Here is a 22275-nt window from a genome sequence, read left to right as displayed (position 1 = left end):
AGTATATTGAAAGTAGCCTCACCCCACAGTTTACTACAAATCAAACACACTGCTTTATAAAGTTTGTGGCCTTGTAGCCTTTGTACAAAATGCAACCTGATGATGCGTCTGCTGCACTACATGTAAGCTGTGGTCTTTAAGTAAGAGTTGCTACAGCTGTGAATAGTAAAACAAGAGCAATACACATACTAAAAGCAGGAATAATAGGTTCATTTTTATGTGTTCTATAGTTTTTAAATAGCCATCTTTTTACAATCTATTTTTTGAAACACTGTTTCTGAAATGTAATAGATACAAGTAGTAATATTTTTTTTTTAAAACTCTGTCATTTGACTGCAAAGAAGATAATTATGTAATTAAAATGGAAAGCACGTCTTATACAAAAATAAAGAGTGATTTGCAATTTTATAGTCCATTCACTATCACAGCTCTCCTACAAGCATATGTTTAGTTAATAAAACATATGGACGCCAATATGTATATAGCCTTGAGTTTTTAGCTCTGTCTGGCTGTCTCCGCACACCATAATAAACACAAGCCCGCCTAGCATCATGGTCATTTTAGTGCAATTGGCAATTAGTAAGACTGAATGGATACTCAAAATTCTCAGTGAAATGCGAACTAATGTTACCACCCACCTGTTCTCCATGCACAAAGCATCAATGTCTATGATACGGTTTTCATGACCCCCTAAAACGTGGTTTAGTTCTTCATTGAGCCGTCCAGTTTTGTCTTGATAAAATGAGCGCTCTTGCTTTACATCTTGAAGTTCATCCAAAGCTGACTGCAGGTCATGCTCGAGAGTTTCAATCTGAGATTAAAGGGATAGGAAAGGCAAATAAAACTTGCACATACATATCCTTAAAACACAATGTTATATACAAACAGTAGTGTTATAATAAAAATAATCATATTCGATCATTTTCTTTTTTGCACTTTTATCTCTCTTTAAATAATTATTTCAGTTTACAAGGATTTTATTGGGCAACAGACAAAAGAGCAATACATGAGCAGGTTACTAAGTGGGACAGGCAGCAGCTATTAATACATACACAAAACATGTAATGATCTTGTGGACTCATCACGTTATAAAAAGAAATGTAGGACTACAGTTCCCATATACGTATGATGCCAAATCACTACTGAACAAGCAGGGCCGCCATCAGGGGGTGACAGGGGTGACTCCTGGCAGGGGCCCAATGGGCCAGGGGACCCCATGAGGCAAGAACAACTATTATTATTAAAAAAAAAAAAAATGTTATTTTTTTTTAATTTTGGCAGCCACCAGAGGGTACTACAGCAGAGTGCTATTGAGCGTGGGAAATGCTATTACAAGGAGTAAAGCATTAGTATTTGAGAGGATTTCTGAGTGTGCATTAAACCACTATGCACAGTGTGAGACAGACTTGACACTTCAGTTTGTACAGTGTGTGCCTGAGTCAGACGGCAGATCACTTTCATTTGCAGAGGAGGTAGGACTTAATTAGTAAATGTTTTGTATTTCTTTGTGCAATTTCGGATTGTAACTTCAGTGTGGTAGTAGTTGTATGGTGGGGCCAGGGGTTCATAAAAACACTTTTTGTAGCAATATGCAACAGTGTATTTATGATTATTTGACAATTCTATAGAAATTCTATATCTAAAGCCATGTAGAAATGTTTCCTCCTCAAAACACAAATGGTAGGTGCCCTTTTGGCAGATATTAGTTTTTTTTAAATTAATATATATATATTTTAATTACATTCCAGTTTACTGCCCCTTTATGCAAGGAGGCATTTTATCTAAGATTTCTACATCTGCATAAAAACAGAATTTATGTTTACCTGATAAATTACTTTCTCCAACGGTGTGTCCGGTCCACGGCGTCATCCTTACTTGTGGGATATTCTCTTCCCCAACAGGAAATGGCAAAGAGCCCAGCAAAGCTGGTCACATGATCCCTCCTAGGCTCCGCCTTCCCCAGTCATTCGACCGACGTAAAGGAGGAATATTTGCATAGGAGAAATCATATGATACCGTGGTGACTGTAGTTAAAGAAAATAAATTATCAGACCTGATTAAAAAACCAGGGCGGGCCGTGGACCGGACACACCGTTGGAGAAAGTAATTTATCAGGTAAACATAAATTCTGTTTTCTCCAACATAGGTGTGTCCGGTCCACGGCGTCATCCTTACTTGTGGGAACCAATACCAAAGCTTTAGGACACGGATGAAGGGAGGGAGCAAATCAGGTCACCTAGATGGAAGGCACCACGGCATGCAAAACCTTTCTCCCAAAAATAGCCTCAGAAGAAGCAAAAGTATCAAATTTGTAAAATTTAGTAAAAGTGTGCAGTGAAGACCAAGTCGCTGCCTTACATATCTGATCAACAGAAGCCTCGTTCTTGAAGGCCCATGTGGAAGCCACGGCCCTAGTGGAATGAGCTGTGATTCTTTCAGGAGGCTGCCGTCCGGCAGTCTCGTAAGCCAATCTGATGATGCTTTTAAGCCAAAAAGAGAGAGAGGTAGAAGTTGCTTTTTGACCTCTCCTTTTACCAGAATAAACAACAAACAAGGAAGATGTTAGTCTAAAATCCTTTGTAGCATCTAAATAGAATTTTAGAGCACGAACTACATCCAAATTGTGCAACAAACGTTCCTTCTTTGAAACTGGATTCGGACACAAAGAAGGCACGACTATCTCCTGGTTAATGTTTTTGTTAGAAACAACTTTCGGAAGAAAACCAGGTTTAGTACGCAAAACCACCTTATCTGCATGGAACACCAGATAAGGAGGAGAACACTGCAGAGCAGATAACTCTGAAACTCTTCTAGCAGAAGAAATTGCAACCAAAAACAAAACTTTCCAAGATAATAACTTAATATCAACGGAATGTAAGGGTTCAAACGGAACCCCCTGAAGAACTGAAAGAACTAAATTGAGACTCCAAGGAGGAGTCAAAGGTTTGTAAACAGGCTTGATTCTAACCAGAGCCTGAACAAAGGCTTGAACATCTGGCACAGCTGCCAGTTTTTTGTGAAGTAACACAGACAAAGCAGAAATCTGTCCCTTCAAAGAACTTGCAGATAATCCTTTCTCCAAACCTTCTTGAAGAAAGGATAGAATCTTAGGAATTTTTATCTTGTCCCAAGGGAATCCTTTAGATTCACACCAACAGATATATTTTTTCCATATTTTATGGTAGATTTTTCTAGTTACAGGCTTTCTGGCCTGAACAAGAGTATCAATGACATAATCTGAGAACCCTCGCTTTGATCAAATCAAGCGTTCAATCTCCAAGCAGTCAGTTGGAGTGAGACCAGATTCGGATGTTCAAACGGACCTTGAACAAGAAGGTCCTGTCTCAAAGGTAGCTTCCATGGTGGAGCCGATGACATATTCACCAGGTCTGCATACCAAGTCCTGCGTGGCCACGCAGGAGATATCAAGATCACCGATGCCCTCTCCTGATTGATCCTGGCTACCAGCCTGGGGATGAGAGGAAACGGTGGGAATACATAAGCTAGTTTGAAGGTCCAAGGTGCTACTAGTGCATCTACTAGAGTCGCCTTGGGATCCCTGGATCTGGACCCGTAGCAAGGAACCTTGAAGTTCTGACGAGAGGCCATCAGATCCATGTCTGGAATGCCCCACAACTGAGTAATTTGGGCAAAGATTTCCGGATGGAGTTCCCACTCCCCCGGATGAAATGTCTGACGACTCAGAAAATCCGCTTCCCAATTTTCCACTCCTGGGATGTGGATTGCAGACAAGTGGCAGGAGTGAGTCTCCGCCCATTGAATGATTTTGGTCACTTCTTCCATCGCCAGGGAACTCCTTGTTCCCCCTGATGGTTGATGTACGCAACAGTCGTCATGTTGTCCGATTGAAACCGTATGAATTTGGCCTTTGCTAGCTGAGGCCAAGCCTTGAGAGCATTGAATATCGCTCTCAGTTCCAGAATATTTATCGGGAGAAGAGATTCTTCCCGAGACCAAAGACCCTGAGCTTTCAGGAGTCCCCAGACCGCGCCCCAGCCCACCAGACTGGCGTCGGTCGTGACAATGACCCACTCTGGTCTGCGGAAGCTCATCCCCTGTGACAGGTTGTCCAGGGACAGCCACCAACGGAGTGAATCTCTGGTCCTCTGATCTACTTGTATCGTCGGAGACAAGTCTGTATAATCCCCATTCCACTGACTGAGCATGCACAGTTGTAATGGTCTCAGATGAATTTGCGCAAAAGGAACTATGTCCATTGCCGCGACCATCAAACCTATTACTTCCATGCACTGCGCTATGGAAGGAAGAGGAACAGAATGAAGTACTTGACAAGAGTTTAGAAGTTTTGATTTTCTGGCCTCTGTCAGAAAAATCCTCATTTCTAAGGAGTCTATTATTGTTTCCCAAGAAGGGAACTCTTGTTGACGGAGATAGAGAACTTTTTTCTACGTTCACTTTCCACCCGTGAGATCTGAGAAAGGCCAGGACAATGTCCGTGTGAGCCTTTGCTTGTGGAAGGGACGACGCTTGAATCAGAATGTCGTCCAAGTAAGGTACTACTGCAATGCCCCTTGGTCTTAGCACCGCTAGAAGGGACCCCAGTACCTTTGTGAAAATTCTTGGAGCAGTGGCTAATCCGAACGGAAGTGCCACAAACTGGTAATGCTTGTCCAGAAAGGCGAACCTTAGGAACCGATGATGTTCCTTGTGGATAGGAATATGTAGATACGCATCCTTTAAATCCACCGTGGTCATGAATTGACCTTCCTGGATGGAAGGAAGAATTGTTCGAATGGTTTCCATTTTGAACGATGGAACCTTGAGAAACTTGTTTAGGATCTTGAGATCTAAGATTGGTCTGAATGTTCCCTCTTTTTTGGGAACTATGAACAGATTGGAGTAGAACCCCATCCCTTGTTCTCCTAATGGAACAGGATGAATCACTCCCATTTTTAACAAGTCTTCTACACAATGTAAGAATGCCTGTTTTTTTATGTGGTCTGAAGACAATTGAGACCTGTGGAACCTCCCCCTTGGGGGAAGCCCCTTGAATTCCAGAAGATAACCTTGGGAGACTATTTCCAGCGCCCAAGGATCCAGAACATCTCTTGCCCAAGCCTGAGCGAAGAGAGAGAGTCTGCCCCCCACCAGATCCGGGTCCTGGATCGGGGGCCAACATCTCATGCTGTCTTGGTAGCAGTGGCAGGTTTCTTGGCCTGCTTACCTTTGTTCCAGCCTTGCATTGGCCTCCAGGCTGGCTTGGCTTGAGAAGTATTACCCTCTTGCTTAGAGGATGTAGCACTTGGGGCTGGTCCGTTTCTGCGAAAGGGACGAAAATTTGGTTTATTTTTGGCCTTGAAAGACCTATCCTGAGGAAGGGCGTGGCCCTTGCCCCCAGTGATATCAGAAATAATCTCTTTCAAGTCAGGGCCAAACAGCGTTTTCCCCTTGAAAGGAATGTTAAGCAATTTGTTCTTGGAAGACGCATCCGCTGACCAAGATTTTAGCCAAAGCGCTCTGCGCGCCACAATAGCAAACCCAGAATTTTTCGCCGCTAATCTAGCCAATTGCAAAGTGCGTCTAAGGTGAAAGAGTTAGCCAATTTGAGAGCATGAATTCTGTCCAAAATCTCCTCATAAGAAGAATCTTTATTGAGCGCCTTTTCTAGTTCATTGAACCAGAAACACGCTGCTGTAGTGACAGGAACAATGCATGAAATTGGTTGTAGAAGGTAACCTTGCTGAACAAACATCTTTTTAAGCAAACCCTCTAATTTTTTATCCATAGGATCTTTGAAAGCACAACTATCTTCTATGGGTATAGTGGTGCGTTTGTTTAGAGTAGAAACCGCCCCCTCGACCTTGGGGACTGTCTGCCATAAGTCCTTTCTGGGGTCGACCATAGGAAACATTCTTAAATATAGGGGGAGGGACGAAAGGTATGCCGGGCCCTTTCCCATTCTTTGTTTACAATGTCCGCCACCCGCTTGGGTATAGGAAAAGCTTCGGGGGGCCCCCGGGGACCTCTAGGAACTTGTCCATCTTACATAATTTCTCTGGAATGACCAAATTCTCACAATCATCCAGAGTAGATAACACCTCCTTAAGCAGAGCGCGGAGATGTTCCAATTTAAATTTGAATGTAATCACATCAGGTTCAGCTTGTTGAGAAATTTTCCCTGAATCTGAAATTTCTCCCTCAGACAAAACCTCCCTGGCCCCCTCAGACTGGTGTAGGGGCACTTCAGAACCAATATCATCAGCGTCCTCATGCTCTTCAGTATTTCTAAAACAGAGCAGTCGCGCTTTCGCTGATAAGTGGGCATTTTGGCTAAAATGTTTTGATAGAATTATCCATTACAGCCGTTAATTGTTGCATAGTAAGGAGTATTGGCGCACTAGATGTACTAGGGGCCTCCTGTGTGGGCAAGACTGGCGTAGACGAAGGAGGGGATGATGCAGTACCATGCTTACTCCCCTCACTTGAGGAATCATCTTGGGCATCATTTTCTCTAAATTTTGTGTCACATAAATCACATCTATTTAAATGAGAAGGAACCTTGGCTTCCCCACATACAGAACACAGTCTATCTGATAGTTCAGACATGTTAAACAGGCATAAACTTGATAACAAAGTACAAAAAACGTTTTAAAATAAAACCGTTACTGTCACTTTAAATTTTAAACTGAACACACTTTATTACTGAAAATGTGAAAAAGTATGAAGGAATTGTTCAAAATTCACCAAAATTTCACCACAGTGTCTTAAAGCCTTAAAACTATTGCACACCAAATTTGAAAGCTTTAACTCTTAAAATAACGGAACCGGAGCCGTTTTTATATTTAACCCCTATACAGTCCCTGGTATCTGCTTTGCTGAGACCCAACCAAGCCCAAAGGGGAATACGATACCAAATGACGCCTTCAGAAAGCTTTTTCTATGTATCTGAGCTCCTCACACATGCATCTGCATGTCATGCTTGCCAAAAACAACTGCGCAATAGAGGAGCGAAAATGAGGCTCTGCCTATGATTAGGGAAAGCCCCTAGAGAAAAAGGTGTCCAATACAGTGCCTGCCGGTTATTTTACATAATTCCCAAGAATAAAATAATTCCTCAAAGCTATGAAGTATTAAAAATGCTTATATATCAATCGTTTTAGCTCAGAAAATGTCTACCAGTCTTAAAAGCCCTTGTGAAGCCCTTTATTCTTATGTAATAAAAATGGCTTACCGGATCCCATAGGGAAAATGACAGCTTCCAGCATTACATCGTCTTGTTAGAAATGTGTCATACCTCAAGCAGCAAAAGTCTGCTCACTGTTTCCCCCAACTGAAGTTAATTCCTCTCAACAGTCCTGTGTGGAAACAGCCATCGATTTTAGTAACGGTTGCTAAAATCATTTTCCTCTTACAAACAGAAATCTTCATCTCTTTTCTGTTTCAGAGTAAATAGTACATACCAGCACTATTTTAAAATAACAAACTCTTGATTGAAGAATAAAAACTACATTTAAACACCAAAAACTCTAAGCCATCTCCGTGGAGATGTTGCCTGTACAACGGCAAAGAGAATGACTGGGGAAGGCGGAGCCTAGGAGGGATCATGTGACCAGCTTTGCTGGGCTCTTTGCCATTTCCTGTTGGGGAAGAGAATATCCCACAAGTAAGGATGACACCGTGGACCGGACACACCTATGTTGGAGAAATGTTATACTCTCAGACTAAGATTGCTCAGTGTTTGAAATGAGACAGGTTAACTTAAAACTGTTCAGTTTACACTACAGCTGACTTAATTTTTAAATACATACAAACAAGCCTAAATCCGCATTTAACCAGATTTAACTGAGTACCACAGCTTATGGTTCCACCAAGGCCATATAGAGTACAGCATTTTCAAAATCCATAAGTACAGCTGATAGATGGGAACATTTGTACATCATATTTGAAGTGGTGCTCTTGGTTGGAGAAAATGGGGGGGAACAAACATATGTCAACCTTTTAAAAGTACTTTTCTTAATCTAGCCATCCACCCAGATCATTAATGTACAATTTTGAATTCACAGAATTATTTTTGTTTGCACACTTGCAAATATGATTCTTTAAAAAGTGATCTCTTAATTTCTGCAATTTTTTTATCATGCATGTCACACACTGTTGATTTAGGGGATGCAATGTGCAGAAATAGTACCTCCTGTGAGTGTTTCTGTGGGTGTCTGTGTCTCTATTAGTGTGTATGTATTTTTTTTCTGTGGGTCTCTGTGAGGGTGGGTGTGTATGTCTATGTGCATTTTCTGTGGATGTCTGTGAGGGTGTGTGAGTATGTCTTTGTGCTTTTCTATGGGTGTCTCTGTGAGGATGTGTGTATGTATGTCTTTGTGTATTTTCTCTAGATGAATCTGTGAGGGTGTCAGTGTGTGTATGTCTGTTTTTTCTGTGGATGTCTCAGTGAGGGTGTGGTGTGTGTATGTATGTATGTATGTCCTTTGTGTGTGTTTTATGTGGTTGTCTCTCTCTGTGTGTGTGTATGTCTCTGTGTGTTTTCTGAGGCTGTCTCTGTTGGTGTTTCCTTGGGTCTATGTTCACGTTTGTGTTTGAGTTTGTGTGTGTGTGTGTGTCCATTGTCTGTTCGTTTTTAGGACATTTTGACCTTATTACTGAATATTCACATCTTTCTACAGATTTTGAGACTAATGAGACCTTTCCGGAAGTCACCAATCCACAATTTAACCTTTAAATTATAGTTTAGGCAATTCAGGACCCTTCCTATCAGCCACTGCATGCTGTTGTCATCATGTAGTTGGCATCTTCCTTGACAAAAAGATAATCAGAACTCCATATTTTGTTTTGTAAATCTCCTTTTTTGACAAAACTGTAGTCTACCTCATTACTTGTCAGAGCAATGTAAACAAGTGCTCAGTGTCCGTTAGGGTGTCTGTGTCTGAGTGTGTTTCTTTGCTTGTCTGCTAGAGTGTCTATATGTGAATCCTTATGTGTGAGTGTGTGTTTCAGTGCATGAGTGTGTCTGTGTGTTTCTGTGCTTGTGTGTTACTACCTTTGCAACATTTCCAAGTTTGACTACACTTAAGAATAAAGTGCATATATACGTTTTAGTCACTTGGTAAAAAATTGCACATGTCAAAGGGGGGGGGGGGGCCTGATCAATGGTTAAGTCAGGGGCCCCAAAATTTCTAGTGGTGGCCCTGTGAACAAGTCTTCACTTATTTTTTCAGCTGTTGGCTTCTGACATAAAATGTCTGTTCTTTTTTATGTAGTTGAAGCAACTACTTGTTTTTTTCCACCAAACCAAAGTATCTACCAAGCAATAACCTCAATCTTCACGCCAACTTTCATATAAATGAGTGCAGTGGGGTTTTTTTTATGTAGGTTAAAGGGACATTGTACACTAGATCTTTCTTTGCATAAATGTTTTGTAAATTATCTATTTATATAGCCTATCTGGTAGTGTTTTTATAAAAATGTATAGTTTTGCTTATTTTGTGTGAACATGTCTGCTCTTTTTTGTTTACCCAGCCCCTTTCAGTGGGTGTCCCACACAACCTAATCAACATTGCTTAAATGGGAGCGTCTAATTAAGTTTTTAAAAGGTTTTATGCTGGATTTTTAGATCAGCATCTGTGCATATTCTTCTTTATAGTAGTATCTATTACATGCAGTTATATGAAAATTGGTGTATACTGTCCCTTTAAGCTAATACTTTTCAATGTTAAGAAATAGGGAAAGTACCCTTTTTCTACACTCCAAAAATATTCAAATTTTCTGCAATTACAGTTAATAACAGTGCCCACAAAATCAAATTTTTTAAAAAAGTGTTCCTGCAATCCAAAGTTAAAAGCACCTGAAAACGCTGAACAGTCTGAGAAATGTAAACTATTTCTGCACTAAATTAGCAGCTATAATATATACACAGACATACACAAATATACATTCATAACCTTCCAATAATGATACAGTCATATCCTCCAGGATCACAGTCCATAGGTTTCACCAAAAGTGTGTTGTTTCTGCAGTTTATTAGTCTATAATATAGATGTACCAAAAGTCATCCAATAGAATTTCACAAACTATCACCGAGTTTTAAATGTACCTGGTTCTTTTCATAAAAGCATGGTTCTATGAGTCATAACATCAACAACACAAAATATGTGACAAAATATGTTACTGCTAGGTTACCATTATTAATAGGACGATCACTTGATAGGTGTAAGGACATGAAATCTCTTATCTGAACTGTGGGAACTCATTCTTTTAAATGTGGGATTTTGTTATATATTTTAATGCAGAGAGGTTAATAAAGACCTCTTAAAAAGTGCCGGTACTCCCAAAACAGAACAAATGCTGAGAGGATTTGTCATTGTTATAACAATTTGCTAGCAGCTAGATGGACACAGGACCACTTATTTGAGTGAGCGGGTAGTCTTTCAAATGAATTAAATTTCAAGTACGTCTTAGAACTTTGGGGGAGACAACAAAGGTGACAGGGGTATGAGAACCCACACAGGAAAAAGAGGGATCCCCTATGTCCCGCTTTGTTTTATGGGGGGATAAGGGCCCTTACCTTTTGTCAAAGACTGCTCAGGTGTGTACTTGGAGCAGGTGATCACCATTACCCCCTGGGATGTAACCCCTTATTTAAAAGAGTAACCCCTCTTACATATCCCTGCAAGATGAAGGTGATTTGATAAAGTGGCAATAACCTGCAACACACGTATAGTGAAGTTGACTCTGAGGGTAACGGAGCCTCAACTGATCTGCAATCTCCCCCACCCTGTTTTATGGCTAGAGGGACAAGTGACCCCTCATTTGAAAGAGGCGATTCTGCCTTTTTAATGAGGGTCTCTTATCCCTCTTGCACAACCATGTTCGAGTGGTCCCAGGAAAAGAAACCCCTTGCATGACAACACTGAGGTCATCATCCGCACACAGCAACCACTGCGCATGATGACAATGTGTCATAATGCTCATTGAATGGGGTTAATCAGATAGGGGTTTTACAGCACAAAGTGAAGAATGATCCAAATCAAAAAGCTTTTATACTTTAAACAATTTATTTCAGATACATTGTATCTTACAGAACTTTAATTAACCACTATAAACCATAAAAAGAAACATATTATTCATTGTTTTTGCTTTACTTCATTAAAGAAATCACAAGAAAGCCCTATTTATTTTCCATTAGTAAATTTCACTTTTACCCCCAGGAAGAAAAATACCTTACACTCCTTCACTACTCCCATCCCTCCCCTATTAACATGCTAAATTTGTTCACAGGCTCCAGTTCAGAATATATTCAGAATTCCGAAACGGGAATATAATCTGTGGCAGCACACTGTGAGGATGCAGCTCAATAAAATTAACCTGAATTCATAGTAATGGTGGTGTTAATAAAGATTGGCACATTTTGCATTAACATATTATAATTTGGAAAAGATGATCATTTTGACTTTTTTAAAATCCTTGTTGATCTTCATAAATATTTCCTGATTGTTTACATCAGTGATGACCAACTTCCTAATACATGGGTGCTGCAGATCAGTATAATGGTAGTCCTGATGGCCACATATGGTTATTAAAGAAACAAATATAATTTTCTAAAAAATCCCAATGGTAGGTGGTGGTAAGTAATGGTAAGTAAGTTAGTATGGTACCATCGGTATGCTTTTCTTTACCTCCAGAAGGTTTTTTTTTTTTTTTATTCTGACTATCCCAAAGCACTAAAAATGTAGTTCTACTTTTTTCCTGGGGACCACAAACCCTAGTGCAGAGGGCCACATGTAGCCCTCAGTGTGCCCAGTAGCCATATCTTGATGAAGTCATACCACACGTCTGGGAAAAAATAATTATAAAACGTTTCTGTCCCTTTAAACATATTCTGGCTAGAGAACATGCAATCTACTGACCTCTTGGAAATAGTAAATAAGATAAGCTTGGATAGATGTGTCACTGACAGAAATTACCAGAACACAGAATTGTTTGTTGTTTTTGCAGTAATTACCTAACCTAAATCCTGTGATTCTGAGCGCCTAAATCTGTCTTTGGAAGGGTTTAATGGATATTTCTCCATAACAAGATACCTGCAATGGATAATATTCCAGCTATAAAACAAACACTTCCTAATAATTGGTTTAGAATGTAAGTTACTTAATAACGTAGATTTCTAGACAATGCAAACAATCTCATTGAAATTGAAAGCACCATAATTTGTAAGAGACTATGTTTACAGACATTTAGATAATTGCAACACTTTTCTCTTTTTACCTAAAGGCTTTACCTAAAATTTACCTGTGGCTTTGATATAAAGTTTCAGCACCAGGCAGTGTTTTTAAACAACATTAGTGGTGAAAAGCCCAGGACGAGAGTTAATAAAATAAATCTGTCACAAAGCAAAAACCGATTAATAGTTTATTTCTTTGTTTCATTCTACTCAGCATTTTAAATTAGAAATATCATTTTGCCCAGTTTAGTGTGGTAATTTTGAGACTCAATTTTCTTGATTTTTCTAGATGATATTACATGGATTATTTTAATGTACTTGATTTCAGTCTTAAAGGGATACTAAACCCAAATTTTTTCCTTTCATGATTCAACTTTATTTTAATTATTATTGGTTATTTGTAGAGCGCCAACAGATTCCGCAACGCTATAAACATAGGCGGAATACAAGGAAACATTTATAGGGATCAAAACGGGTAGTGGGCCCTGCCAAGAGTCGCACTGTTGTAGACAGCTCTAAAGAAGGTGATCTACAAACAGCTGGACTCTTAGGCTTACATGCTAAGGGGGTTCAAGGGGATAGCAATAGAGAGGAACTGGAATAAAGAAAGGTTAGTGTAGGTTGTATGCATCCTTGAACAGTAGACTCTTTAGTCTTTAGGGAGCGCTTGAAGCTTTTAAAACTAGGGAAGATGGGAGCCAGTCTGGAGAAGTCCTGTAAACGGGAGTGTGAAAAGGTAACAAGAGAGGAGGAGAGTAGGAGGTCATCAGCAGAGCGAAGGGGACGGGAGGGAGAGTATCTGGAGACAAGGTCTGATATATAGGGGGGAGCAGTGCAGTTGAGGGCTTTGTATGTCAGTGTGAGAATTTTGTGTTAATCCTGGAGGCAAGAGGAAGCCAGTGAAGGTATAGCTTTAAATCTAAGTGACTCATTTTGACCTATCAGACTGCAGTGATATGTATAAAGGTTGTGAATATGTGAGAGGAAAGACATCAGTCTATGAGAAAGGCGAAAGGCACCCGAAACACGTAAGACTGGTATGGTCTTTCCTCCTTGATTTTACCCATGTGTTGGGGATTGCTCTAATAAATGTTTGGATTAATTTACCTCTGTGCCCATCGCTTTGTGTTTCTATGATTCAGGAAGAGCAGGAAATTTTAAGCAACTTTCTAATTTACTCCGATTATCATTTTTTCTTCGTTCTCTTGCTATCTTTATTTGAAAACAGGAATGCAAAGCTTGGGACCTGGCCCATTTTAGGTTCAGCACCTGGGGAAAAAAATGTAGTATTCCGTTAAGTGCAAGCTCTCTTCCTGTGAGCAAAATATCTTAACAGACTCTTGTGCAGTTTTAGATAATTGTGTAATTAATAATTTTGAAGAGTGTTCACATAAAGTTTAATATGTTATGCTTTGTGTCCCACTTTGGGGTTTATGCTGTCAATGTAAAATTAGGGAAACCTGTACTGCAGTGTTTCAAATACACTGCCAAAATGTCCTGTACCTTTAACATACAAGTAAGCACAGACCAATCAAAAGAAAATGGGCTCTATAGAAATGCCTCTATCCACAGCAATAAAAGGACACCTCATGATTACGGTTAAAGACTTATACAGCCAGAATAAATTACGGACTCCTGAGCAGATTAGGGATCATGTACCAGAGAACCAGTCTTGGTTGATCTTTGAGAGTATGAAACTTTTGAGTTTCCTTAATTCCTGGGGTTTTCAACCTTGGCTGGGTATGAACTGAGAGAAGAGGTGGAAAGCAGAAGTTAGATTAGTGAAACCCTTAAAATATACCAATAAACCCTGGCAATTTAGAGCTTGGAAGAGAGAGTTCGGGAGACCGTTCTCAGCCAGAGATCTGGAAAGGGCAGTTTACCTCTACAAAGAAAGATTCATTGCACTACTGTGGTTTAATTTTATTTTACGTTTCTCATGAAATGGTATCTCACCCAACTCTGGATGTCTAAAATATCTTTGACCTGCACATCTTGGTGTTGAAGGCAATAAGATGAAACTGGTTCCGACCTTCACATATGGTGGCCCTGCCCAAAAATAGCCCCACTTTTGAGTGAAATATTCTGCTTATGTAAAATGTTGGGATTAGTAACATTCAATACGCGTGGGTTTTGCCCTACTGCACATGTGGATTGAAAAAACTGCCTAAATCTCAAAAAGCCCTAGTGTTCTATATTTTTGCAGCTACTAAGATTTGTATTGCTAGAAACTGGGAGAGTCCTGATCCCCCTACCCTGCCTCAAAAGTGAGGACTATGACGACCTATTTGATGGTTTTAGAATGTTCATGATAGAATGGATAGTTACTGGGAAATTGGGGAGAGATGGGTACAGTTAGGTTAGGCAGCTGGTGTAGAATTTTGACTTCATGTAATGAGGAAGTAGATATGGTTATGTTATAAGCTCTTCTTCCTTCCTTCCTTTTCTGTTCCCGCTCCCTTGCCCACAGTTTTGAAAAACGCAACCTTAACTTTTAAATTACTATTAAATCCACCAAACTCTCCTTTACCCTCATATGTATTTTTATGGAATAAAGATTTGCTCTCTCCAACCTTCAAGACAGAATGGAGAAAACATTTAATCTAAACAGTTAAATACTCTATAGCTGTCAGTATTTTAGAAACCAACTATAAAAGATACAGTTACATTTGTATCTGACTGCTACATTTCTTAATGTATGTTTAGCTCATCAGATAAACAATGCTAGAAAGGTTTTATGAACAAGGTTCACTACTACACAACTGGTGGTCTTGTCCCAGATTGACTCAGTAACGAGAAAAAAATTGCTCTTATTAAATTGTGTTAAACAATGAATCCCCCGTTACTATCTTGCCAGACTTGCACTGTTCACACCATGCGCAATTATCAAAAAGTGGCTGTTCCTCACAATACATTGGATTAGCGAGATGCATTGCATAGAGAAATATAGGTCTCTACATTAGATCATTCCTCTAACTTAATTATTGGCGAATTTACATTGCGTATGCATGGCTTCTTTTCAAAAAACGTAAACTTATGATATAATGTGACAAATTAAAATGTGAAAGTGTATTCTGTTTCGCTATTCTTAAGAGTGTTTTTTTATTAAATATTTTTTAGAATGCGTATTTTTAAAAATGTATTTGCTTTTACTACTGAAATAGTGGCAAGATATTTTCTTGTGTGAAACCTCGCTGTAGTATGTGTATATTGTTTTGATCACTCTTACATACCTGTGTAACTTTTAAGTGTAGAAAAGCCCATGTTATGCCCATATAAGTGTAGTTACGCCCAAAGATTCACAAATTGATTTCGATGAACATTGTAAATGTCACATAATGTATTATTGTTTTTGTTTTCAGAAATATAGTTTTTATGTAATATTATTTTTCATATTTAGTGATAGACTTAAATGTGTATAATGTTTACTACGCATAGCATTTTGTGTATTTTTATTAAACAATATCTATTTAATCTGGTGAGAAAAATGTTGCGTATGCAAATAATAGAACAGTCGTAATGAATGTTTCATTGAGAAATTAATCAAAATACTTTGCACACATGATATTACAAATGTTATTGAGCATTTCCTTATTATTACCCAATAAGAGAGTAGTTTACATTTTTCATTGCATATTTTTGGAAATATTATTCCTTGCATATATCAAATTGTGTGGCAATTGAGTAGTTTTGTCATTTGACTAACATCATGGTGGCTGTTCGTTTTTCAAACATTTAAATTCAAGTGTTGGTGGCTGCACTGAAGTCTAATTGTCATGTTTGCTTTGGCCCCCAGAGAAGGGAAACCAGTATAAGGACAAGGGAGATGCTTAGGGAAGATATAAAAAAGATTATTAACATGTCTTCTAGCAATAAGAAGTCTGTGGCTCAATGTTTCAAAAGGGTTACAGACATCAAAAGAAAGTTTCTTAGAAAGACCAAGAGGAGGTATGTGAAATATGAAAAATTATATGTTAATCTTTTGAGGTCTGTCAACCCTTATATGGACATTGAGCCACATTCTTCTTCTTCTTCTTCTTCATCTTCCCAAACTTCTCCCATGCCTTATGAAACTGTTAACCTCTCTGTGGGCCAAGAGACTGACACAGTTTTAACATCTGAAGGTACAGGAAGAAAAAGGAGAAACTAAAAGGTGCAGAGGTGACTGAAGTTTTAAATCAAAAAAATATAATCTGTCTTAAATTGACAGGGCGGGCCCGTGGACCTCGTCGTATCATAGAAGAAATCAATTTATCAGGTAAGCATAAATTTACTTTTCTTCTATAAGATACGACGAGTCCACGGATTCATCCTTTACTTGTGGGATACAATACCAAAGCTACAGGACATGGATGAACGGGAGGGACAAGACAGATGCCTAAACAGAAGGCACCACTGCTTGAAGAACTTTTCTCCCAAAAATAGCCTCCGAAGAAGCAAAAAAAATTTGGAAAAGGTATGAAGTGAAGACCAAGTCGCAGTCTTACAAATCTGTTCAACAGAAGCATCATTTTTAAAAGCCCATGTGGAAGCCACCGCTCTAGTAGAGTGAGCTGTAATTCTTTCAGGAGGCTGTGTCCAGCAGTCTCGTAATGCCAAACGGATGATGCTTTTCAGCCAAAAAGAAAGAGAGGTAGCCGTAGCTTTAGGACCTCTACGTTTTCCAGAATAGACAACAAACGGAGAAGATGTTTGACGGAAATCTTTGGTCGCTTGCAAGTAAAACTTCAAAGCACGAACCACGTCCAAGTTGTGCAACAGACGCTCCTTCTTAAAGGAAGGATTAGGACACAGGGAAGGAACAACAATTTCCTAATTAATATTCTTATTAGTAACAACCTTAGGAAGGAATCCAGGTTTGGTACGCAAAACCACCTTATCAGAATGGAAAACAAGATAAGGCGAGTCGCATTGCAACGCAGATAGTTCAGAAACTCTTCGAGCCGAAGAGACAGCAACTAAAAACAGAACTTTCCAAGATAGAAGCTTAATATCTATGGAATGCATAGGTTCAAACGGAACCCCTTGAAGAACTGCAAGAACTAAATTCTAACTCCATGGCGGAGCAACAGGTTTAAACACAGGCTTGATTCTAACTAAAGCCTGACAAAACGACTGAACATCTGGAACATCTGCCAGACGCTTGTGCAGTAAAATTGATATAGCAGATATCTGTCTCTTTAGGGAACTAGCTGATAACCCTTCTCCAATCCTTCTTGGAGAAAGGACAAAATCCTAGGAATCCTGATCTTACTCCATGAGTAGCCTTTGGATTCACACCAATAAAGATATTTACGCCATATCTTATGATACATTTTCCTAGTGACAGGCTTTCGAGCCGGAATCAAGGTATCTATGACCGACTCAGAGAATCCCCGCTTGGATAAAATCAAGCGTTCAATCTCCAGGCAGTCAGCCGCAGAGAAACTAGATTTGGATACTGGAACGGACCTTGAATGAGAAGGTCCTGTCTCAGTGGCAGTGTCCACGGTGGTAGAGATGACATGTCCACCAGGTCTGCATACCAAGTCCTGCGTGACCACGCAGGTGCTATCAAAATCACCAAAGCTCTCTCCTGTTTGATTCTGGCAATCAGACGAGGAAGGAGAGGAAATGGTGGAAACACATAAGCCAGGTTGAACGACCAAGGTACTGCTAGAGCATCTATCAGTACTGTTTGAGGATTCCTTGATCTGGACCCGTAACAAGGAAGTTTGGCATTCTGACGAGATGCCATCAGATCAAATTCTGGTGTGCCCCATTGATGAATCAATTGTGCAAACACCTCCGGATGGAGTTCCCACTCCCCCGGATGAAAAGTCTGACGACTTAGAAAATCCGCTTCCCAGTTCTCCACTCCTGGGATATAGATGATGGCAAGAGTGAGTCTCTGCCCATCGAATTATTTTGGAAACCTCTATCGCTAGAGAACTCTTTGTTCCCCCCTGATGATTGATATATGCTACAGTCGTGATATTGTCCGACTGGGAATCTTATGAATCTGGCCGAAGCCAAGCTGAGGCCATGCCTGAAGCGCGTTGAATATCGCTCTCAGTTCTAGAATATTTATCGGGAGGAGAGCCTCCTCCTTAGTCCACACACCATGTGCTTTCAGGGAATTCCAGACTGCACCCCAGCCCAATAGGCTGGCGTCCGTCGTCACTATGACCCATGCTGGCCTGCGGAAACACATTCCCTGGGACAGATGATCCTGTGACAACCACCAAAGAAGAGAGTCTCTGGTCTCTTGATCCAGATTTATCTTCTTTGTAGCAGGGGAGGAGGTAGAGGGACCACCTTTGAAGTTTCGAAAGGAACGAAAATTATTTTGTTTGGTCCTTATCTTATTTGTCTTATACTGAGGAAGGGCATGGCCTTTTCCTCCAGTGATGTCTGAAATTAATCTCTTTCAGTTCAGGCCCAAATAGGGTCTTACCCTTGAAAGGAATGGCTAAAAAGCTTAGATTTTGATGACACGTCAGCAGACCAGGACTTAAGCCATAACGCTCTACGCACTAAAATGGCAAAACCTGAATTCTTTGCAGCTAATTTAGCCAGTTGAAAAGCGGCATCTATAATGAAAGAATTAGCTAGCTTGAGAGCCCTAATTCTATCCAGAATATCATCTAATAGGGTCTCAACCTTAAGAGCCTCCTCTAAAGCCTCGAAACCAAAAAGCAGCTGCAGTAGTTACAGGAACAATGCACGCTATAGGTTGCAGAAGAAAACCCTGATGAATAAATATTTTCTTTAGAAGAACCCTCTAATTTTTTATCCATAGGATCTTTGAAAGCAGAACTGTCCCTCAATAGGTATAGTTGTACGCTTAGCCAGAGTAGAAATAGCTCCTCCACCTTAGGGACCGTCTGCCACGATCTGAATGGTGTCTGATATGGGGAAAACATTTTCTTAAAAGTAGGAGGGGGAGAAAACGGAATGCCTGGTCTATCCCATTCCTTAGTAACAATGTCTGAAATCCTCTTAGGGACCGGAAAAACATTAGTGTAAGCAGGAACCTTTAGATATCTATCCATTTTACACAATTTCTCTGGTGGAATTACAATAGGGTCACAATCATCCAGAGTCACTAAAACCTCCCTGAGCAACAAGCGGAGGTGTTCTAGCTTAATATAAAAGCCGTCATATCCGAGTCTGTCCTGAGGGAAACATCTTTCTGAATCAGTAAGCTCTCCCTCAGACAGCAATTCCCTCACCCCCAACTCAGAACATTGTGAGGGTACATCGGAGATGGCTAATAAACATCAGAGGGCTCAGCATTTACTCTCAACACCAGACCTACTGCGCTCCCCCTGCAACCCAGCAGTTTAGATAAAACCTCTGTGAGGGTAGTATTCATAACTGCTGCCATATCTTTTCAGGGGTGAAAGAGAATTAGAAACACTAGAAGTACTTGGCCGTCGCTTGTGCGGGCGTTAATGGTTGTGACACTTGGGGGAGAATTAGATGGCATAACCTGATTCTCTTCTGACTGGAGAATCATCCTGCGCACATACTTTTATCAGCTAAAAATATGTTCTTTGCAATTTATTGCCTCCTGTCAGTGCATGAAGGACACATTTTAAGTGGGGGTTCCACAATGGCTTCCAAACACATTGAACATTGGCTTTCCTCAATGTCAGACATGTTAAACAGGCTAGTAATGACCACAAACCAGGCCTTGAAAACACTTTATTTAGTGAAAAAAATAACAATCTTAAAAAATGGTACTGCGCCTTTAAGAGAAAAAAAGCATACACGTTTTGCAAAACTGCTTTAAAATAATCAATTCGTTTAAATTTTTTGATATAAGTATTCAAATTATGCAGCTAAGTTTGCCCCACAAGGAAAGGAACACTTACCCTTACTGTAAAAACCGGATGATTACTAAACGTTTAAATCGGAAAAAAACAACCCCCTGCACCTCGCCACAGCCCTGCTGTGGTGCCTACCTGTCCTCAGGGATCCTGGAAAACGGGTTAAAGCTTTGATTTGGCCCAATACTCTGACAGGGCCCATCCGGAGTTGGAGCTTGCTGCTTGCCTGTCAAATACAACTGCGCAACTGAGGCGCGAAAATAGGCCCCGCCCATCTCACTCGATGTCTCTTAGCCCAAATGAACCGCACCAGAGCGGTCTCAAACTAGCCATGTGGGTTCTGAAACCCAAAAAAGAAGCCAAGTGTACCCTCTCATTAAAGAATCAAAAAACGTTCCTTGCAAAAATCGTTATCAGCACTCCCAGTTAAATAAACGTTTGCCCACAAACATTCAAACTCAGTGTCAACCATTTTTCTTAGCCCATATATGCGAAGCTTAGTAATACCCCCTCTTCTTTTAGGATTACTGCTTACCCTTACCCTCATGGGGATACTGTCAGCCAATTCTGAAATACCACAGTCTCTCAGAAAAAATGACTGAACCATACTCACTGCTTACAGCATGAAAAACGTTCCTCACACTGAAGTTTCTTGTACTCCGCTGCCCATTCTGTGGGAACTGCTCTGGATTCTTAGTGACAAATGCTAAGATCATCAGCCTCCAGGCAGAAGTCCTTTCATCCATCTGCTGCTGAGAGAAAATAGTACACACCGGTACCATTTAAAATAAAAAAAACTCTTGCTTGAAGAAAATAAAAAACTAAACATTTTATCACCTCTTTCACTTTACCCTTCCTAGTACTTAGAGTAGGCAAGAGAATGACTGGGGGTGGAGTCAAGGGAGGAGCTAGTATAGACAGCTCGCTGTGGTTCTCTTTGCCACTTCTGTTAGCAGGAGGATAATATCCCACAAGGATGAATCCATGGACTCATATCATATAGAAGAAATTGATTTAAGGTGTTTGTATGTCCTTTAAAAGTAATGTGTGATTTCAGAATGTTGTTTTTTTTTTTTTTTATAAATATTCTGTATTCATTACTCAGATGTTAAAGAAATATATGTTATGTCTTAACCGAGCAACAGAATCAGCCTGGGGAGGAGGTAATCAAATCGGATTGTGATGTTCAGGAGATACAGTTAATTATTTCTGTTATAAATAACGTCATTTTAAAAAATGTAAATTTACACCTGTGTGTCTCGGGTTTTTTTGTTGTTGTTTTTTTTTAATAAATTGTTTGTTAAATATCTTTTACAGACACAGATATTATCGGACAAGGTAGGTTTTTTTTTCTTAAAAGGGATACTAAACCCCAAATATTTCCTTTCATGATTCAGACTAGAGCATGCAGGTTTTAAGCAACTTTCTCATTTCCTCCTATTGTTAATTTACTTTGTTCTCTTGGTCTTTTTTATTTGAAAAAGTAGGATTTTAAGCGTACAAGCGGGCCTATTTTGGTTCAGCACCCCTGGATAGAGCTTGCTGATCTGATAGTTTCCCATCTTGAAGGACGGAACCTTTAGAAACTTGCGACATTTTAGCTTTAGAATGGGACGAAATGTCCCTCTTTCTTGGGAACCACGAATAGATTTGAATAGAACCCTTGGCACCCGTTCTAAGACGGGAAACAGGTACAATGACTCCCAGGTAAACTAGATCTTCTACACAATTTAAAAAGGCTGTCCTTCTTTTCTTGATTTGAAGAGAGCCTTGACAAAAGGAATCTGCCTCTTGGGGGGTGAGATCTAAACCCTATTCTGTACCCCTGGGAGACTACATCCAAGACCAAGGGATAGTGAACATCACGAAGCCAAGCATCTTGAAAAAAAAAAAGGATAGTCTGCCCCCTACAAGATCTGGTCCCGGATCAGGAGCCGTCCCTTCATGCAGACTTGTCGTCAGAGGAGAGATTCTTGGAATGCTTGTTCTTGATCCAAGACTGGTTAGGTTTCCAGATAATCTTGGTTGGTCAGGTTTGAAGGCCTTGTTTATACGAAAGGGACGAAAATTACCAGACTGGCGACCCTTAGCTCTAGATTTCTTATCTTGCGGGAGGAAGGAACCCTTCCCCCCAGTAACCGTGGAAATAATAGAATCCAGGCCTGAACCAAACAGTGTCTTCCCTTTAAAAGCTAAAGAAAGAAGTCTGGATTTGGATACCATATCGGCAGACCAGGACTTCAACCA

The 22275-nt window shown here is 40.1% G+C and overlaps 1 protein-coding gene across 1 annotated transcript in view; it reads right to left on the bottom strand.

Moving 5' to 3' along the window:
* Positions 1-22275, bottom strand: part of CCDC149 (coiled-coil domain containing 149) — a 258788-nt gene that overhangs the window by 131235 nt on the left and 105278 nt on the right. The window contains 1 exon segment of the mRNA XM_053704090.1: positions 639-811. Within this exon segment, the coding sequence (XP_053560065.1) occupies positions 639-811 (173 nt within the window).

This window comes from Bombina bombina, chromosome 2 (genome assembly GCF_027579735.1).
Source record: "Bombina bombina isolate aBomBom1 chromosome 2, aBomBom1.pri, whole genome shotgun sequence".
NCBI classification, from domain to species: domain Eukaryota; kingdom Metazoa; phylum Chordata; class Amphibia; order Anura; family Bombinatoridae; genus Bombina; species Bombina bombina.
This window is presented reverse-complemented; position numbering and strand designations above follow the sequence as displayed.